The 20,054-nt window shown below is 42.5% G+C and overlaps 1 protein-coding gene across 1 annotated transcript in view; it reads right to left on the bottom strand.

Moving 5' to 3' along the window:
• Positions 1–20,054, bottom strand: part of rpf2 (ribosome production factor 2 homolog) — a 40,192-nt gene that overhangs the window by 11,353 nt on the left and 8,785 nt on the right. Inside the window, exons 2-5 of the mRNA XM_043675358.1 lie at positions 16,067–16,199; positions 13,701–13,738; positions 5,793–5,832; positions 4,352–4,433 (exon numbers count right to left, since the gene is read on the bottom strand). Coding sequence (XP_043531293.1) covers positions 4,352–4,433; positions 5,793–5,832; positions 13,701–13,738; positions 16,067–16,199 — 293 coding nt within the window. The remainder of the gene's footprint in view (positions 1–4,351; positions 4,434–5,792; positions 5,833–13,700; positions 13,739–16,066; positions 16,200–20,054) is intronic.

The following is a 20,054-nucleotide window of genomic DNA, read 5'->3' as shown; positions in this document are numbered from 1 at the left end:
GCCAAACTTCCCACTATCCCATGCCTCCTGACTTTCCGCATAAGCCTACCATTGGGAACCTTATCAAATGTCTTACTAAAATCCTCGTACACTATATCCACTGCTCTACCCTCATCCACATGCTTGGTCACCTCCTCAAAGAATTCAATAAGACTTGTAAGGCAAGACCTACTCCTCACAAATTCGTGCTGGCTGTCCCTAATCAAGATGTGGAGATGCCGGTGTTGGACTGGGATGCACAAAGTTAAAAATCACACAACACCAGGTTATAGTCCAACAGGATTAATTGGAAGCACACTAGCTTTCGGAGCGACGCTCCTTCATCAGGTGATTGTGGAGGGCTCGTGTGTGTGTGTCTGTCTGGGGTGGGGGTTGTGAGTGTGAGAAAGTGTGTGTGTGTGTGTGTATATATATATATATATAGTGAGTGCAGAGTGTCTTAAGTCTGTGAGGGGGTGCATGTGTGGGAATGTGTGTGTCTTATAGACACATACACACTCCCACACATGCACCCCCTCACAGACTTAAGGCACTCTGCACTCACAAAACACACACACACACACATTTTCTCACACTCACAACCCCCACCCCAGACAGTCAGACAGACACACACACACACACACACAGACAAAGACCCACATGCACACATATATTTTGTGGGGTGAATTTGTACTTGCAGAGTTACATTGCAATTTGCTCAAAAACTGCATACATTCATGTAGAACTCTGTTGTCTCACTTTTTAGATTAGAGTCAGTCTAGGCATCGGGTCATGGACGCAGAGCACCGGGGGCTAACACCTTCAGCGTGTTGTCTGGCTATCACCATTGTTGACAGCTAGCCCGAGAATGCAACTTTAAAAAAAAGGGTTATGTGATTTACACATGAAAGAAGTGAAACTATCACTGTATTCTAACAGAAAAAAGGCTTAACAAACAATCAATTTTTCAATGTATAATTTCAGTTACATCACACTGCAAATTTTCGCTATAAATTCTGTGTTACGATCGAGCCCTCCACAATCACCTGATGAAGTAGCGTTGCTCCGAAAGCTAGTGTGCTTCCAATTAAACCTGTTGGACTATAACCTGGCGTTGTGTGATTTTTAACTTTGTCCCTAATCAAGCAGTGTCTTCCCAGAAACTCATAAATCCTATCCCTCAGTACCCTTTCCATTACTTTTCCTACCACCGAAGTAAGACTAACTGGCCTGTAATTCCTGGGGTTACCTCTATTCCCTTTTTTGAACAGGGGCACAACATTTGCCACTCTCCAGTCGCCTGGTACCACCACCGTTGACAGTGAAGACGAAAAGATCATTGCCAACGGCTCTGCAATTTCCTCTCTTGCTTCCCACATAATCCTAGGATATAACCCGTCAGGCCTGGGGGACTTGTCTATCCTCAAGTTGTTCAAAATGCCCAACACATCTTCCTTCCTAACAAGTATCTCTTCGAGCTTACCAGTCCGTTTCACATTCTCCTCTTCAACAATACGGTCCCTCTCGTTGGTAAATACTGAAGAAAAGTACTCATTCAAGACCGCTCCTATCTCTTCCGACTTAATACACAGTCTCCCACTACTGTCCTTGAATGGACCTACCCTCGTTTTCGTCATTCTCATGTTTCTCACATACGCATAAAATGCTATCCGCCGAAGATTTTTCAGGCCCTCTCTTAGCTCTCCTAATCCCTTTCTTCAGCTCCCTCCTGGCTATCCTCCAACGCTCTGTCTGAACCTTGTTTCCTCAACCTTCTTCCTCAGCCTCCTTCTTCCTCTTTAAAAGACATTCAACCTCCCTCATCAACCTAGGTTCCCTCACACGACCATCTCTTTCCTGCCTGACAGGTACATACATATCAAGGACACGTCGTATCTGTTCCTTGAAAAATTTCCACATTTCTACGACATCCTTCCCCGACAGCCTATGCTCCCACCTTAAGCACCTCATATCCTTTCTTACAGCATCGTATTTACCCTTCCCCCAATTGTAAAACCTACCATGTTGCACGCATCTATCTCTCTCCATAACCAAGGTGAAAATCACAGAATTGTGGTCACCGTCACCAAAATGTTCACCCACTAACAAGCCCATCACTTGTCCCGGTTCATTACCAAGTATCAAATCCAATATGGCCTCCTAATGGTCGGACAATCGACATACTGAGTTGGAAAAGCTTCCTGGACACACTGCACAAACACTGCCCCATCCAATCTACTTGATCTAAAGAGCTTCCAATCAATATTTGGGAAGTTGAAATCGCCCATGACAACTATCCTGTGGCTTCTGAACCTTTCCAAAATCTGTTTCCCAATCTGTTTCTCCATATCTCTGCTGCTATTGTGGGCCTATAGTAAACACCCAACAAGGTGGGTGTTAGTGGGCGGCACGGTGGCCCAGTGGTTAGCACTGCTGCCTCACAGCGCCTGTAGACCCGGGTTCAATTCCCGACTCAGGCGACTGACTGTGTGGAGTTTGCACATTCTCCCCGTGTCTGCGTGGGTTTCCTCCGGGTGCTCCGGTTTCCTCCCACAGTCCAAAGATGTGCGGGTCAGGTGAATTGGCCATGCTAAATTGCCCGTAGTGTTAGGTTAAAGGGGTAGATGTAGGGGTATGGGTGGGTTGCGCTTCGGCGGGTCGGTGTGGACTTGTTGGGCCGAAGGGCCTGTTTCCACACTGTAAGTAATCTAATCTAATCTAATCTGACTGCTCCCTTCCTATTTCTGACTTCAGCCCATACTACCTCCAAAGGCAGATCCCCCTTGATCTGCCTTTCTGCAGCCGTTATACCATTTCTAATTAGCAACGCTCCCCCCCCAATCTTACTGAAACATCTGAAACATCTCCAACAACCATTCCTGTCCCTCTTCTATTTACATTTCCGTGATGGCCACAACATTGTAGTCCCAGGTACCGATCCACGCCTTAAATCCACCCACCTTATTTCTGATGCTCCTACCGTTGAAGTATACACACTTGAACCCATCTCTGTGTCCGCAAGTATTTCCCGTCTATTCTCCACAGACTCCCTACATTCTTGGACATCCTGACAAACAGCTAGCCTACTTGCTGGACTACAAGTCCGGATCCCATCCCCCTGCCAAATTAGTTTAAACCCCCCCGAAGAGTGCTAGCAAACCTACCTCCCAGGATATTGGTGCCCTTCTGGTTCAGGTGCAACCCGTCCTGCTTGTACAGGTCCCATCTTCCCCAGAATGCAGTCCAATTGTCCAAATACCTGAAGCCCTCCCTCCTACACCATCCTTGCAGCCACGTGTTCAACTGCACTCTCTCCCTATTCCTTGCCTCACTGTCACGTGCACCGGCAACAACCCAGAGATGATGACTCTGTCCGTTCTAGCTTTTAGCTTCCAGCCTAACTCCCTGAGCTCCTGAATGACCTCCCTCTTCCTACCTATGTCATTGGTGCCAACGTGCACCATGACTTCTGGCTGCACACCCTCCCCTTTAAGGATTCTGAAAACACGGTCCGAGACGTCTCAGACCCTGGCACTCGGGAGGCAACAAACCATCCAAGAGTCTTGCCCATGTCTACAGAACCGCCTGTCCGTCCCTCTAACTATAGAGTCTCCTATAACTAGCGCTCTCCTCCTCTCCCCCTTTCCCTTCTGAGCCTTAGAGCCGGACCTCGTGCCAGAGATCCGGTCACTGCAGCTTACCCCTGCTAGGCTGTCCCCCCAACAGTATCCAAAGCGGTATACTTATTGTTGAGGGGAATGACCACAGGGGATCCATGCACTGCCTGCTTCCTCCCCTTCCCACCTCTAACTGTTACCCAGCTACCTCTGTTCTCTGGCGTAACTATGTCCCAGTAGCTTCTATCTTTCACCCTCTCGAATAATCCTCAGTTCATCCAACTCCAGTTCCAGTTCCCTAACGCTCCTGTGAGGAGCAGGAGCTGACTGCATTTCCTGCAGATAAAGTCAGCAGGAGCATCGGTGGTCACCCCTACCTCAAACATCCTGCAGGAGGAACATTCCACTGCCTGCGCTGCCATTACTCTACACTTAGTCTCCAAAACAAGAACACTGAGTAGCTTACCTGTGGACTTTAAAGTTAGGTTAGAGGAGGAGAATGGGAGGGAGGCCCTACTTGTAGGGCCTGGGGTCTAGAACACACCCACTCAAATATCAATCACTTACCTTCCCGACCAGTTCTGCGCTCCAACTTCACCTCCGCCCAGCTTGCGCTGCTCTCTGCTGTGAAATGCATGTTTCATACATGCATTTCAATAATTATCTTTTTAAATGTACTACCTGGTATTACAGATATTAGGCATTTTTTTTGTAAATCTGTTTTCCAGAATGGCAACATATCTCTGCAATCTTACCTATTATCAAGTTGTGCGGTCGCTTCTTATTGTGAGAACCAAACATAAATAAAGAACAGTCAGACTTCTTTGAAAAAAATTCCTGTTAATACAGAAGGAATTTGGAGAAAGCAGATGGTTACAAATATCATCTCAAAAACTGAAAGCATATAATACTGTAGCCCCTTTGAAGTTCTTCAACATTTTTTTCAAGCCTTGCCTGCAGGTAGTGGCAATTTTAACTTTGTTTCATGTACTGCACATTTGTGAAGGAAGGGGAGCTTGAAGTTAACAGTAGATTATTTGCGGCTTCTTTAAGAGGCCAGGATCTCTGAACATTTTTAGCAGTCAGATCGCTAAAAACAGATCACTACGCTGGGTCCATCAGTAAATGTATTTTCTGAAGTCATACTGAATCACGTAGAAGAGGATCTGTGCAGCAATAACCTATCTAAGCTGAATGAGTTGATCGCAAATTGGACAATAATCATTCTCAAACCCTGGGCGGCACGGTGGTTAGCACTGCTGCCTCATAGCGCCAGAGACCTGGGTTCAATTCCCGCCTCAGGCGACTCTGTGTGGAGTTTGCACATTCTCCCTGTGTCTGCGTGGGTTTCCTCCGGGTACTCCGGTTTCCTCCCACAATCCAAAAATGTGCAGGTTAGGTGAATTGGCCATGCTAAATTGCCCATAGTGTTAGGTGTAGGGGAATGAGTTTGGGTGGGTTGCGCTTCGGCAGGTCGGTGTGGACTTGTTGGCCCGAAGGGCCTGTTTCCACATTATAAGTAATCTAATCAACTGCAGGACCAGCTTGGATTGATGGTCGATTGCACTCAGCTCTACCCTACAATCACGTTTGATTTTATTTTGGGTCTACCACTGTTCATTTGACTGCCTATTCAACATATTACGAAGATCAAAAACATGGGCTTGCTATGTCAGACACTTGGTAGTAACATGAAGTCGCCATAGTCCTACGAGACCATAGGGTTACTCTCTCATTAGACAGAGCAACAACTAGTGGTGATTTAACACGATGGTCACCATGTCTCAGACGAGCGGAGAGAATGAAAAGGAGAACCCTTCAAGAATCTGTTCTCTTGATATTAACTTCACTGCTAACCCTAGACTCTCAATAAGGGTAAATGAAGCCAAACAAACCTTGCCATTTGTTCCCTAAGTCTGAATTTGAGAACATTGGCACCAGCACAATCTCGATCACTTGTTAGTCTCCAGGTGAGTGTACTGAAATTAGATTTATTTCAGAAAGCAACAGGGTGTTTTATATACATTTCCTTTTAAGCACAATAAAATCCTGACAGAATATACAGATATGGCATCTCAAAAGTGCTCAATGAAACTCAATTATTATATCCACAGAAAAAGAAGAAAAAATATCCAAGTTAAATTAAGTTGGAGGCTGTAATAATTAAATGTTAGTTGTAACAATCTGACTACTCACCACCGATGTTTGATCTTCAAAGGGTCGAGTAATATTTTTCCTGGTTAAAAATAAATTGGATTTAGGAAGAAAAGGCTTTATAAATTTCTTTTAAAATTATTCTTAAGAACAGAAGTATGCTATTCTGCCCCTCAAGCCTGCTCTACTATTCAGTGAGATCATGGCTGATCTGTGATCTACTTCCATATACCTGTCTTTGGTTCATTTCCCTTAATACCCTTCCTCAATAAGAATGTAGCTATCTCAGATTTAAAACTAATAACTGATCCAGCATCCACTGCTGTTTTACAAAAGAGAATGCCAAACATCTCTACCCTTTGTGAGCAGTAGTGCTTCCTAACATCTCTCCTGAACAATCTGGGCATAATCCTCAGACTATGCTCCTCGCCCCTAACCAGAGCAAACAGTTTATCTTCATCTATCTTTTCCTGTTAACATCTTGAAGACCTCAAGTTGATTACCCGTCAACCTTCTGAATTCCATCCAAAACAGTCCCTTGTATAACTGTGCGCTTATACTCCATCCCTCTGGATATAAAGGCCACATTCCATTGGCTTCCTTGATTACGTTTTGAACCCATTTGTGACATTTTAACAATTAGGCACCTAAACCCTGAAGTCTCTTTGGATACCTACTGGTTTTAAATACTTACCAACTACAAAGTGCCCTGATCAATCCTATTTTGATTAAAAAAATCTCTGACACCTGCTTACATTGAAATCCATCTGCACAGTTTTGCCCATTCGCTCATCCATGAATATCCCTCTGTAATTCTATTTTTCTTTCAATTCTATGGATGACGGCAGCATTGATTGCCCATTCCTAATTGTCCAGAGACACTGCTGTTGGTCTGGAGGAACATATAGACGAGGGTAACAGTTTCTTTCCCTAAAGGACGTTAGTAACCAGATGCTTTTCGTTTTACAATTGACAACATCATTAGATTCATAATGCCAGATTTTATTGACTACAAATTCCACCACCTGCTGTGGCAGGATTTAAAGCCAAGTCCCAAGAACGTTGCCAGGGGCTGTGGATGAACAATCCAGCCATTATACCACTACGCCATCTACAACACCCCCAAATTGCGTCGTCATCAAATTTGAATATATGACTTTCTCTCCTATCTTCCAAGTCATTAATACATAGTGAACAATTGAGGCCCTGTGGGAGTCCATTGGTCACATCCTGGCAATTTTACATTATCTTTACTTTCTGTCACCAGACATATCAGTGATTTGCTTTCAATTCCGTGGGCTTCTACTTTAGTTAACAGTCTCTCATGTGGGACTTTATCAAATGCCTCTGGAAGTCCATGCAAACGACATCCAGAGATATTTCTCAGGCCAGTAACTCTTCAAAAACATTCGATGAGATTTGTCAGGCATGGCTTACCTATCATGAATTCCTGATTAACTGAAAATTTTCAAGGTGTTCAGTTACCATGGTCGTTGATTAAAGACTCCAACAATTTTCCAACCTCAGATTTTAGGCTAAATGCTCTGTAATTCCCTGGTTTTCCCCTTTCACCCTTCTTAAAAAGCAGAGGTATAAGTGAGTTTTCCAATGCAGAAGGACTACTGCTATATCTAGGGAACTGTAAGATTATAATTGGAGCATCTACAATGTCTTGGGGATTTGTTATTCTTGAATTCGATTAGCTTCCTCATTACCAATGTTTACTGAGGTTAATTTTATCCAGTCCTCACTATTAATTTCCATAGGATTGCCAGCATGCTATCCTCTTTTTCTACTGTAAATACTGAGACAAATAAATTATTGAAACTGTCTGCAATTTCTCCATAGTCATTGATAATATTCCCACTTTCCAGCCATGATGAGCCAACATTGCTCCTCACCACCTGCTTTCCCTTTGTAGAACTCAAATTTCTTCTGACTGATTTTGATGTCCCTTGCAAGTTTTCTTTAATAACTTGTTATGAAGCTATAGAGGTCTACTGTATCTTTAAGACAGTTGAAAAACTAGCAAGGACTGAAAGCACAGAGCATCCTGAACAAAGTAAGAATGTAACAAATAGCTGCACCTGAGATGCCACTAAACAAAAACAAATTCAAATTTGGCCAATCAGTTTAAATTATGCCCCAAGATATCAAAATCCAATTAAATTTGAATTTAGTATTTGGATAATATTAAAACTAATGAAACAATCTGATGTTTTGGGGTATAAAAACACCCACCAACATATACACACTGCTAGGAGAACAGCTCCCTGACTAGTACTTGTCTATACGCTTGTGCAGCAGAACATCAAAACTGACCTAGAGAAAATCTACAAAGCATAACTGACAAAGCTGATTGGTTTTCTTGAAATATGATTTTTAAAAAAAACTTAATCGGGGATTTTGTTTTAAATCAAACTAGTATTGTAGAGTGGGTGATAAAAAATAGTTTTAAGAGAAAGGAGTTGTACATAGTTGCTGGTTTTAATATTTTCTGTTGGATTTAAAGAATAAAATTGTTAATTCTGAATTTAAATAGTGACCTTCTTTGCCGCTCAAATTTTAACACATTACGGTGTGTGAACTTTTTCTGTGGGGCTGGTTTAAATTTGCTGAGGGGTTAACCTCTTATAAGCTCCTTTGCTCATCGTTGTCTCTTTCTTGTTCAGCAGAATCAGAGTTGTTTTTTGCATTTTTGTAAGCTCTTTTAGTTTAATGCTGCCCCTTAGCTCTTTACTTGTCCATTACTGGGTTTTTTTTCCCATGACATGGAGTTTTGCCCTCTCAGGGGTATAAACTGATTTTACATCGTGTTAACGGTTTCTTTTACCCATTAGCAATTTCTGTCCCATCTCATTAAAGTCAGCCTTATTTGAATTTAAAACTGAATTTTATAGCTGATTCATGCTTTATTCTTTCAAATGCTAGATTGAACTTGATCATGCTGCGATCACTATTTGAGAAATGTTCACACCCATTTAAGCTACTAATTAAAACAGGCTCATTATTAAATCCAAGTCTGACGGGTGCATGTTGCTTCTTCCAATTTATGGTAAAGTTAAAATTCTCAGTTAATACTGGCTTTGCTTCACACTTGCCTAATTTCTGCATTTATACCCATCTCGAACTTCATTGCTACCAAGGTTCTAAACACAACACCTATTACAGTTTTAGTTCTTTTACTGTTTCCTCAGTTCTACCCGTACGACCCCCCCCCGAATACTTTCCAGCATCATATCCTCCCTCATCATTGAAGTAGTTGTGTTTCTAATCAGGAAAGCTACTTCACCTCCTCTGTCATTTTCCCTATCCATCCTGTAAACCTTATAACCTATTAGTCCCCAGCCACAACCATGCTGCAGCCATGGCTCAATAATGGCTATTATATCATAATCTCCAATTTAAATTTGTGCCTGCAGTTCATTTCAATTCTTATTGAACTCTTATTTGGGCCATACACGGTAACCTGTCCTTCAGCACTGACACCTGCTCATAATTTCTCTCTTCTTGTTTAATTAATACACTTTCTATGGTTCTTCCATTACCCACTATGTCTGTAGTAGGATTCCTGACTGTCTCTTCACTCTGTGATATATTATTTGATTTTTAAACAATACTTTAGCCTTCCCCAAGCCCTCCCCACATTTACTAGTTTTAGATCCTTGTGTCCACACTATTTAGCCTTTTCACTAGCACATTGGCTCTAGATCAGTTCAATTGCTTCCTGTCCTAATACTGATGTTCGTGCCCGACAAAACGGAATCTCTCTTTTCTGCGCCACTCCTTTCGCTATGTATTTAGTCCCTAATTTTCTTATCTCAAGACCAACTTACTCATGGCCTGGGTAATAATCCAGAGTTATAACCCATGAGGTCCTGTTCTTCAATGATATTCCTAATTACTGATATTTCCCAAACAGGATCTCTTGCCCATGTTGTTGGTCCCAACATGGACCACAACAACTGGATCCTCCTCCTCTAATAACCTTCCACGCCAGTTTGAGATTCATGCAGCAGAAAACAGACCGTTCAGTCTAACTAGTCCATGCTGACCATGTTCCCAAACTAGTCCCACTTGCCAGTGTTTCGCCTGTATCCCTCGAAACCTTGCATATTCATATACTTATCCAAATGTCTGAAATGTAACTTCCACTGGCAGTTTATTTCATATGCTAACCACTCTCTATGCAAATAAACTTGCCCCTCATGTTCTTTTTGAAACTTTCTCTTCTCACCTTAAAAATACACCCCCTAGTTTGGAACTCCCCTAGCCGAGGGAAAAGACCCTTGCTTTTAACCTTATCTATGTTCATAACTCCTTGAAAGTTGGAGTTGCAGGTAGATTGGATAGTGAAGAAAGCATTTTGTATGCTTTCCTTTATTGGTCAGAGAATTGAGTACAGGTATTGGGAGGTCATGTTGCAGCTGTACAGAATATTGGTTAGGCCACTGTTGGAACATTGTGTGCAATTCTGGTCTCTTTCCTATCAGAAGGACATTGTGAAACTTGAAAGGGTTCAGAAAAGATTTACAAGGATGTTGCCAGGATTGGAGGATTTGAGCTATAGGGAAAGGTTGAATAGGCTAGGGCTGTTTCCCTGGAGCGTTGGAGGCAGAGGGGTGACCTTATAGAGGATTATAAAATTATGAGAGGCATGGATAGGATAAATAGACAAAGTCCTTTCTCTGAGGTGGAGGAGTCCAGAACCAGAGGGCATAGGTTTAGGGTGAGAGGGGAAAGATATAAAAGAGACCTAAGGGGCAACTTTTTCACTCAAAGTGGTGGAGGCTGGTACAATTACAACATTTAAAAGGCATTTGGATGGGTATATGAATAGGAATGGTTTGGAGGGAGATGGGCCGGGTGCTGGCAGGTGGGACGAGATTGGGTTGGGATATCTGGTTGGCATGGACGGGTTGGGCCGAAGGGTGTGTTTCTGTGCCGTACATCTCTATGACTCTATGTCCCTCATGATTTTATAAGCCATTATGAAGTCATCCCTCAACCTCCTAGCTCTGGTGGAAAAAATCACCCAGCCTATTTTATAACTCAAACCCTCCATTCTCGGCAACATCCACACAAAATTGTCCTGTAGTCTCCAGGGACATGCAGGTCAGATGGGTCAGCCTGCATGGTACATGTGGGGCTACAGCGTAGGGTGATAGTATGGAAGAGAGAGTGGTCTTCAGAGCGCAGGCACAGATTTAATGGACCGAATATCCTTTATCTGCACAGTAGGGATCCAATGATTCTATGCTTCTAAATTACCAAGCAATTTATATACTGACTTCAAGTAATTTCCTCACTGTATCAGGTAAAAGACGGTGGTCCTCAACATAGTTTAATGATATGCTTATATTTTAAAAATACTCATCACTCTCCAACTTAATTTACTGAGTGCTGGCCAAGTTACCGGATTGATATAATGTTGCAGTGTTGTAAAATTCAACATTAGCAACAGATAATAAAATTCTGAAGTAATTAGCAATCGAAGCTGCTAGCCCATGCAGAATGCTGCAAATTCCTATGCATGCTGTACACAGCCTGCTGTACACTTAAGTGGCACGCATGCAAAAACATTTAAAGGGATTATGCTTTTAAACACTGTTCGGAAAAGAGGGAACTCCGTTAAGAACTATCCTCATGTTTTGAATTGTCAAATGGCAATTAGGAACTACATGAAACTTTGCCACCAGGTGTGGGACTCTCAATCCTGCTTACAAAAGGATGCTATCTGTACCCCATCACTACCACTTGTCTGTAGTTTCCTGCCTTTCTCCATTTTTGAATACAGAGGAATTATTTGCTACTTGCCAGTCTAATGACACTTTCTTGAATCTAGGGAATGATGGAAAATTCACACAAATGAACCTACTAATCTATTAGCAACCTCTGGCCATCCCTGATTGACAGTGCTACCCCGCCACTGTTACCTATTTTCTTGAATGTCATAAACCCTCAATGTTCAGGACCCAGTATTGGTCATCCTGCTGCCATGTCTCTGTAAGGGCTGTCAAATTATATTTAATAACTTAGAGTGTGTTATCAATTTTTTTATTTTGCTATGAACGTGCTCACATTCAGAGAGTGATTATAGAGTCATAGAGTCACAGCATGGAAACAGGCTCTTCGGCCCAACCCGTCCATGCCATTCCAGATATTAGTTTTTTTTAAAACAACTAGTTTTGATTGTTGGTATATTGCTACATTTTGTTCTCTGCCATCTATCCTGCCATTCTTTAACCTTCATTTCCCATGTTATTATTTTCATCTTACTTTATCTCATCCCTATACCACAACTTTCTACAGATGTCTTGCCTCAGTACTTAGTTTAAAACCCTTTCCATTTCCCTTGCGGTGTGGTTCACAAGAACACTGGCTCCAGCACGATTCAGGTATAGACCAATCCAACAGTAAAGGTCCCAGTTTCCATTCTTCGGAACCCACTTCTCCTACACAGCCTTTCAGCTACAAGTTCATCTCTCCTAATTTTATGTACCCTCTGCCAATTACCATGTGACTCGGTTATAATCCACAAATTGTAAACTTTGAGAATGTGCTTTTAAATTTAGGGCCTACATTCTCACGCTCTAAATGCAGAACCTCTTCCCAAGCTCTACCAAAGTTGTTAATACCTTAAATGGATCACAACCACTGAAGCCCCTCACTCCCATTCCAAGCTCCTAATTTAAATTCCATCAGCTGCTGTGATAGGATTTGTAGGGATGTCCCCATTGCATTAGCCTGAGCCTCTTAAGTTATTAGTGGTGAGATGAGCACTATTCCACCATCTTCTTAATACATGAATCATCTCCGCTAATTAGTGAAATTTAGAATGGGAAAGCATGTACAGCAACAAACAATATACAAGGTTGCATAGGAAAGACTCCAATTTTGATCTCCGATCTGCACATTTAATTGATCTTTTGTTAGAGAAGTTAGCGATTTTTGAGAACAGCAAACTTACATCCAAATTAAAGAAGTCTAAAGAGTTATTAGTAAATGTCTGGGAAAAATACTCAACTCCAAAGGGGAACCTCAATTATCCAAACATCAATAATGTGAAAATTGGATTATCCAAAGGAGATCTCGGGGTCCCAACAGAAACATTACATCAAAGACATATGTCCAACACTCATCGCATCTTTTGTTTACAGTGATTAAAAGTGCTGCTCAGGACAGTCCTGGACTGATGGGAGCGCAGGCACCCTCTCTAAATGACTGATCTTCACCCGCTCTCTCTCTCTTCCCACACTTTCTCTGGAGTTCTACACAGGCATTACATTAAACTCTCCTTCCCCGGATAATCTCTCCAACATTGTCCCTGTACAGGGCAAAGGTGGAACCTGTCAAAAAGTTGCAGTAAAAATTTGTGCGCATGTGTGTGTACATGTGCTATTTGGAGACTCACCCCCCAAAGGCAGCAGCAGTCTTGCTGTTGGTGTCCAGTCTGGCTGCGGGGGCAGTGTTGGTGCAGCTGGGGATGGGCGGGGCAGAGTTGGTTGGGATAGAGTGGGCGGACGGGTTGAGATGGGATTGGGGCGGGGTTGCATGGGGTTCGGGGGCAGGCAGGGGGATGGGGCTGGACTGGATTGGGAGGTGCGCAGGGAGCGGTGTTGGACCGGGGGGCAGGTGGGCAGGGCCTCGTGCGCGCTGTGCTGCTAGTCTCCTGAACGGGGAGCAGACTTAACAGAAAACTCCGAGCCCCAGAGGAAAGGCATTGAATTGATTAACTAAATAGTCAATTATCCGAACGAAATAGTGCCCGCCCATCTTGTTTGCATAATCGCAGTTCCTCTGTATATGTTTGCTACTCAGCAAACCCTGCTAGAAAGTGCATTATTGGAAAGTGCTTCAAGACAGGATCTCCAAGTAAATTGAATAACTTAGTCAGACTCAACACAGGATAATATAGAAACAAAACTACAGCAAGGTAGTAATACTTACTTTTTATAAATAACTGCATTTGGTTTCTTTAAAGAATGCTGCAAAGTAAAGAACAGGAATTGTTCTATAAATTGTTCTGACTCTGGTCACATTACAGCTTATACACCAAACGGCTCTTCAATTTAAAGCTCTTGTAGCCTGGATCACATGACCCATCGATTACAAATTTATAATTTAGCCCAGAACCGAACATAATTTCTGATTAAAGAACTTAAAAATCTTAGCAAACTTGGTCCAATAACTGTAAAGTGTTTGAAAGCACGTGGAAATCACTAAGTTGTTTTTTTTTAATGGGATGCAGATGTCACTTGTTAGGCCAGTATTTGTTGCTCATTCCTAAATGCCCTTGAACTAATTGGCTAAGTAGACCATCCTAGAGGGCAGTTAAAAGTCAACCCCATTTATTGCGGCTACAGATTCACATGCAGACAATACCTGGTAAGGACAGCAGATTTCCTTCCCTAAAGGACATGAAAGAATCAGTTGGGGTTTTACAACAATCAATGGTATTCATTACTGAGAATGACTTCACATTCCAGATTTGTTTTGTTAAATTAATTTAAATTCTGCCAGCTTCCATATTGGGATCTGGACCTAAGACCCCAGAGTTAGTCTGGGGCTTTGGATCACTAGCCCTGTGACAACATCAGTACATCACTGTCTCCCACTAAACTTTATACCAGTGAAAGATGACAAAAACCAGTAAACCAGATATTTAATAAAGGAAATGTTTTAAATTATAGGGCAAATATTTTCTACACAAGAGCAAAACAAGCAAAATTAAGAATTCAAGCCATTCTCATGAACTAAACATGTGGTTCTATTTTAAGGTTAGCACCTGCTTGGTTGGCTAGAGAATCAAGCCAAATAATAAATTATTATTATTCTGAAAAAACACAGTCCTGCCAATAAAACACAGGTTAGAATTTAGGAGAATAATTTTACTTCATCTGTTTCAGTTGTCCTGCACAAAATGAGTTGAGACAATTTAAAATCCATTCCTCTGCTCAGTTGTGCAGAGAGAGTTGTCCATAATTCCTCAGTCCAACACAATCCGCACTGCAAACCATATGAATAGGAAAGATAAATATCCAACAGGAAGCTTGGGAATCGGATTGAAAAGTGGAAGAGAGTGGAAGGAGGATTTATCTGAATATTATGTAATAATTCCCAAGAGTACTCAATACTGACACTGGGTAGAGAGATCTATTCACTAAATCTACTAGCCCTCACCATATTGGAAACATTGTTGTGGTTCTGTTCGCCGAGCTGGAAGTTTTTGTTGCAAACGTTTCGTCCCCTGGCTAGGCGACATCATCAGTGTTTGGGAGCCTCCTGCGAAGCGCTTCTTTGATGTTTCCTCCAGTGTTTATAGTGGTCTGTCCCTGCCGCTTCCGGTTGTCAGTTTCAGCTGCCCGCTGGAGTGGTTGGTATATTGGGTCCAGGTCGATGTGTTTGTTGATGGAGTTTGTGGATGAATGCCATGCCTCGAGGAATTCCCTGGCTGTTCTCTGTCTGGCTTGCCCTATGATAGTAGTGTTGTCCCAGTCGAATTCATGTTGCTTGTTGTCTGCGTGTGGCTACTAAGGACATACCACAACCAAAAGGACTAGCCACACTACCATATATCAGGAGCATCTCGGAACTGACTGCCAGACTACTGCGACACCTAGGACTCATAACAGCACACAAACCAACAGCCACGCTCAGACAACAACTCACCAGAACGAAGGACCCGATACCCAACATGAGCAAGACGAATGTAGTGTACAAAATACCATGCAAGGACTGCACAAAACACTATTTGGGACAAACAGGAAGACAGCTAACAATCCGCATACATGAACATCAACTAGCCACGAAACGACACGACCAGCTATCCTTAGTAGCCACACACGCAGACAACAAGCAACATGAATTCGACTGGGACAACACTACTATCATAGGGCAAGCCAGACAGAGAACAGCCAGGGAATTCCTAGAGGCATGGCATTCATCCACAAACTCCATCAACAAACACATCGACCTGGACCCAATATACCAAACACTACAGCGGACAGCTGAAACTGACAACCGGAAGCGGCAGGGACAGACCACTATAAACACCGGAGGAAACATCAAAGAAGCGCTTCGCAGGAGGCTCCCAAGCACTGATGATGTCGCCTAGCCAGGGGACGAAACGTTTGCAACAAAAACTTCCAGCTCGGCGAACAGAACCACAACAACGAGCACCCGAGCTACAAATCTTCGCACAAACATTGGAAACACTAGATAAATAAATACTGGATAATGCAAACAATTGTGACATATCAATGTAGCCACTCACGTTGGTAAACAAATTGATTTTGGAAAATTAGACAACTTACAATGTCCCTGAGAGCCTGAGTCACGGTTTCACTGGTATTGCCACCTTTGATGAGCATGGCATTCTTTGTGTTTTCAATGATCTTTGGATCTCTCTTCTCAAGAAACCTCTTTGCCCGCTTTGTCTTTGGCTTGCTACAAATGTGAAGTATAAAGAAAATGAAAAAATATAAATGACAGTACAGTGTCATAAACATCAAATATAACTGGAAAGAAATCACCAACTTCATCAAGATGATTTTTTTTATGCAGTTGAAGATCTGACGAAACATAACTACAGAATCCAAGAGCAGCTAGTTCACCAATACCAAGCAAAACTGGTAGCAAATTTGAAAGTTAAAGACAAGTCAACTAAAAAGTATTGTAGCCAATGGCAGACAGATGAAAGTTTGTCACAGAAGAGGCTAGTTTCCTTAATTCTTTACTTTCAATAGCCAACAAGTTGTCAGTCATGGCCCTGTGATTCCCACAACATCGTACTCAGCAATTCCAATCTGCGCTCCAAGCTGACTTATCTTGTTTTGTATACACAATGCATTTCAGTACAACATCCTCAGCCCCACATTTACTGCCCTTTCTAACAATTGTCCCCTTACCTGTTGTACCTGAAGTTAGTTTCCTGATCCTTACCATATTCTCTGTCTTCATACTTCTTCTGGAAACTTTAAACTCTGCTGAGCTCCCCCAATCTTAACTTCTTCCATAATGTTCCATGCAACTGAACTCACAGGAAGTGGTATAGGTCAGGAATCTAACTTCCAACACAGAGTTTAGGGGACAATTACAAGAAGAGTGCAGTCAACACAGAACGTTGTGCCTAAATGCATGAAGTATACAAAACAACATAAAAGAGCCTGTAGCGCAGACTGAATTTGGTAAGTACGATGTTATGGGTATCACAGAGACATGGGTGTAAGGAGATCAGGACTGGGAACTAAATCTCCAAGGATACATGTCTTAACAAAAAGCAAAGGGGCATGGTTGCTTAGTAAGAAACAAAATTAAATCAATAGCAAAAAGTGATGTAAAGCTCTAAGGCACAAAATCCGTGTGGGTAGAGTTGAAGAATCACACAGGAAAAAAGACCAGGAAGTTATGCATCGGCCTCCTAGCAGTCATTAGGATGTGGGGAAGAACATAAACCAGAAGATAGAAAGGCATGTATTAAATACACTACTATGATTATCATGGGGGACTTCAGTACACCGGTGGACTGGGAAAATCAGGTTGGTAATGATCTAAAGAACATAATTCATGGAATGTACTTTTTTGGATTTTTTTTGGAGCAGTTTGTGAAAGAGCCCACTAGGGAACAGGCAATTCTGAATTGAATGATATGTAAAGAGGCAGACTTAATTCGGGAGTTTAAGTGAAGGAACTCTATGGGACCATAATATGATAGAATCCACCTTGCAGTTTGAGGGGGTAAAAACCAAATCAGATGGAATGATATTACAATTGAGTGAAGATAACTGCAAAGACATGAGGGAGGAGCTGGCCACAGTTAAAGGGGAACAGGGAAGACAATGGAGCAGCAATGGCAGATATTTCCGGGGATAATTCAAGAATCACATCATAAATTCATTCCAAGGAAGAAGTAATACGCAAAGGGGAGGTTGGGGCAACTATAGCTGACAAGGCAAGTCAGGGACAGCATAAAAGCAAAAAAAAAAGCATACAACACTAAAGATTAGGAGGAAGACAGGGGTTTGAGTAGTCTTTAAAAACCAGCAAAGGATAATTATAAAAGTAAGATGATGAAGAAGAAGAAATATGAGAGTAAGTTAGCCAGTAATACAAAAGAAGATTGCAAGAAATTTTTTCGACATCTAAAAAGGAGGCGAGAGTGGACATTGGACTGCTGGAAAGTAAGGCTGACAAAGTTGGAAAAGGGAACAAAGAAATGGCAGAGGTACTGTGCATCCATATTCACAGTGAGAGATACTAGCAACATACCAGAACTTCAGGAGAGTTGGGTGCAGAGGCGAGGGTAGCGGCCTTCACTAAGGAAAAAGTACTGGAGAAGTTGGAAGGTCTGAAGGCAGGTAAATCACCTGCACCAGGTGGGCTACACCCCAGAACACTGTTGAGGAAACTGTGGAGGCATTAAATTGATTTGATTTATTCTTGTCGCGTGTACTGAGATGCAGTGAAAAGTATTGCATGCTATCCAGGCAAATCATATATTCCATAAGTACCTAAGGATAAAGGAAAAGAATGCAGAATGTAGTGTTACAGCTACATAGAAGGTGCAGAGAAAGAACAACTTGACCTTTCAGGAATCACTGGAGTAAGGGAGGGTTACAGAAGACCGGAAAATGGATAATGTAACACCCCTTTTAAAAAGGGAGACACACGGAAGCTAGGCCGGTTAGCCTAGCTTCGATTGTTTGAAAGATTTTAGAGTCAATTATGATGAATGACATTGCTCAGTCCTTGGAAGAAGGGCCTGTGCCCGAAACGTCGAATCTCCTGTTCCCTGGATGCTGCCTGACCTGCTGTGCTGTTCCAGCAATAAAGTTTCAACCTTGGAAGAGCATGGTAAAATTGAGCATAATCAGCACTGCTTTGTAAAAGGGAGGTCAATCCTGACAAATCTGTTAGAATTATTTGAGGAGGTAATGAGCAAGTTAGACAAAGGAAGGCCAATTGGATTTCCAGAAGGCCTTTGATAAAGCACTACAGAGGAGACTACAAAATAAGACAAGAGCCCATAGTGGTAGAGTCAAGATGCTGGCATGGTTACAGGATTAGCTGACTGGCAGATAGCTGAGACGATGGATGAAGAGGTCTTTTTCAGAATAACTGCCAGTGACCAGTGAAGATCAGTAGGGGGTCTGTGTTGGAACCACAGCTGTTCACATTATACGTGAACAATCTGGACAAAAGAACTGTGGGCGTTGTTGCTAAGTGTGCAGATGACACAAAGATATTAGATTAGATTAGATTAGATTACTTTACAGTGTGGAAACAGGCCCTTTGGCCCAACAAGTCCACACCGACCCGCCGAAGCGTAACCCACCCATATCCCTACATTTACCCCTTACCTAACACTACGGGCAATTTAGCATGGCCAATTCACCTGACCAGCACATCTTTGGACTGTGGGAGGAAACCGGAGCACCCGGAGGAAACCCACGCAGACACGGGGAGAACGTGCAAACTCCACACAGTCAGTCGCCTGAGGCGGGAATTGAACCTGGGTCTCTGGCGCTGCGAGGCAGCAGTGCTAACCACTGTGCCACCGTGCCGCCCACCATATGTGGAGGGACAGGTAGTGTTGAGGAAGATTGAAAGCTGCAGAAGAGTTTGGACACGCGAGGTGAGTGGGCAAAGAAGTGCCAGATGGAATACAATGTGGATAAGTATGAGGTATGTACTTTGGCAGGAAGATCAGAGGTGTAGACTATTTTCTACACAGAGAAAGACTTCAGAAATCTGAAGCACATAAAAATTCAGCAGTCCTGCGTCAAAATTCTCTTAGGAGGTACAGTTGCGGTAAGGAAGGCAAACGCAATGTTGCATTCAATTCAAGAGGGCTAGAATCCAAGAACAGAGATGTACTGCTGAGGCTCTGGTCAGACCATGTTTGAAATATTGAGATTAGTTTTGGGCCCAGTATTTAAGAAAGGATGTGCTGGCCTTACATGGGTCCAGTGGAAGTTTACAACAATGATCCTGAGGATGAAGATCTTGTGGTTGAGAACTCTGGGCCTGTGCTCGATGGAGCTTGGAAGGATAAGGGGGAATCTCGATTGAAGCTATAGAACACTGTAAAGTACCTAGCTTCTTCATGAGTAATGGGATCAAAGGTTAAAGGACAAGGGAGAAGAATGGGGTTGAAAAACATATCAGCTATGGCCAAATGGTAGTCCAGACTGGATTCTGCTTCTATGTCTTACGACATGTAATGTGTGTCTTCTGTGGAGACAGACAAAACGTTTGTCGATGTTCCTTAGAGCTCACAATAATTTATTTCCTTGCTTCTAA

This window comes from Chiloscyllium plagiosum, chromosome 3 (genome assembly GCF_004010195.1).
Source record: "Chiloscyllium plagiosum isolate BGI_BamShark_2017 chromosome 3, ASM401019v2, whole genome shotgun sequence".
NCBI classification, from domain to species: Eukaryota; Metazoa; Chordata; class Chondrichthyes; order Orectolobiformes; family Hemiscylliidae; genus Chiloscyllium; species Chiloscyllium plagiosum.
This window is presented reverse-complemented; position numbering and strand designations above follow the sequence as displayed.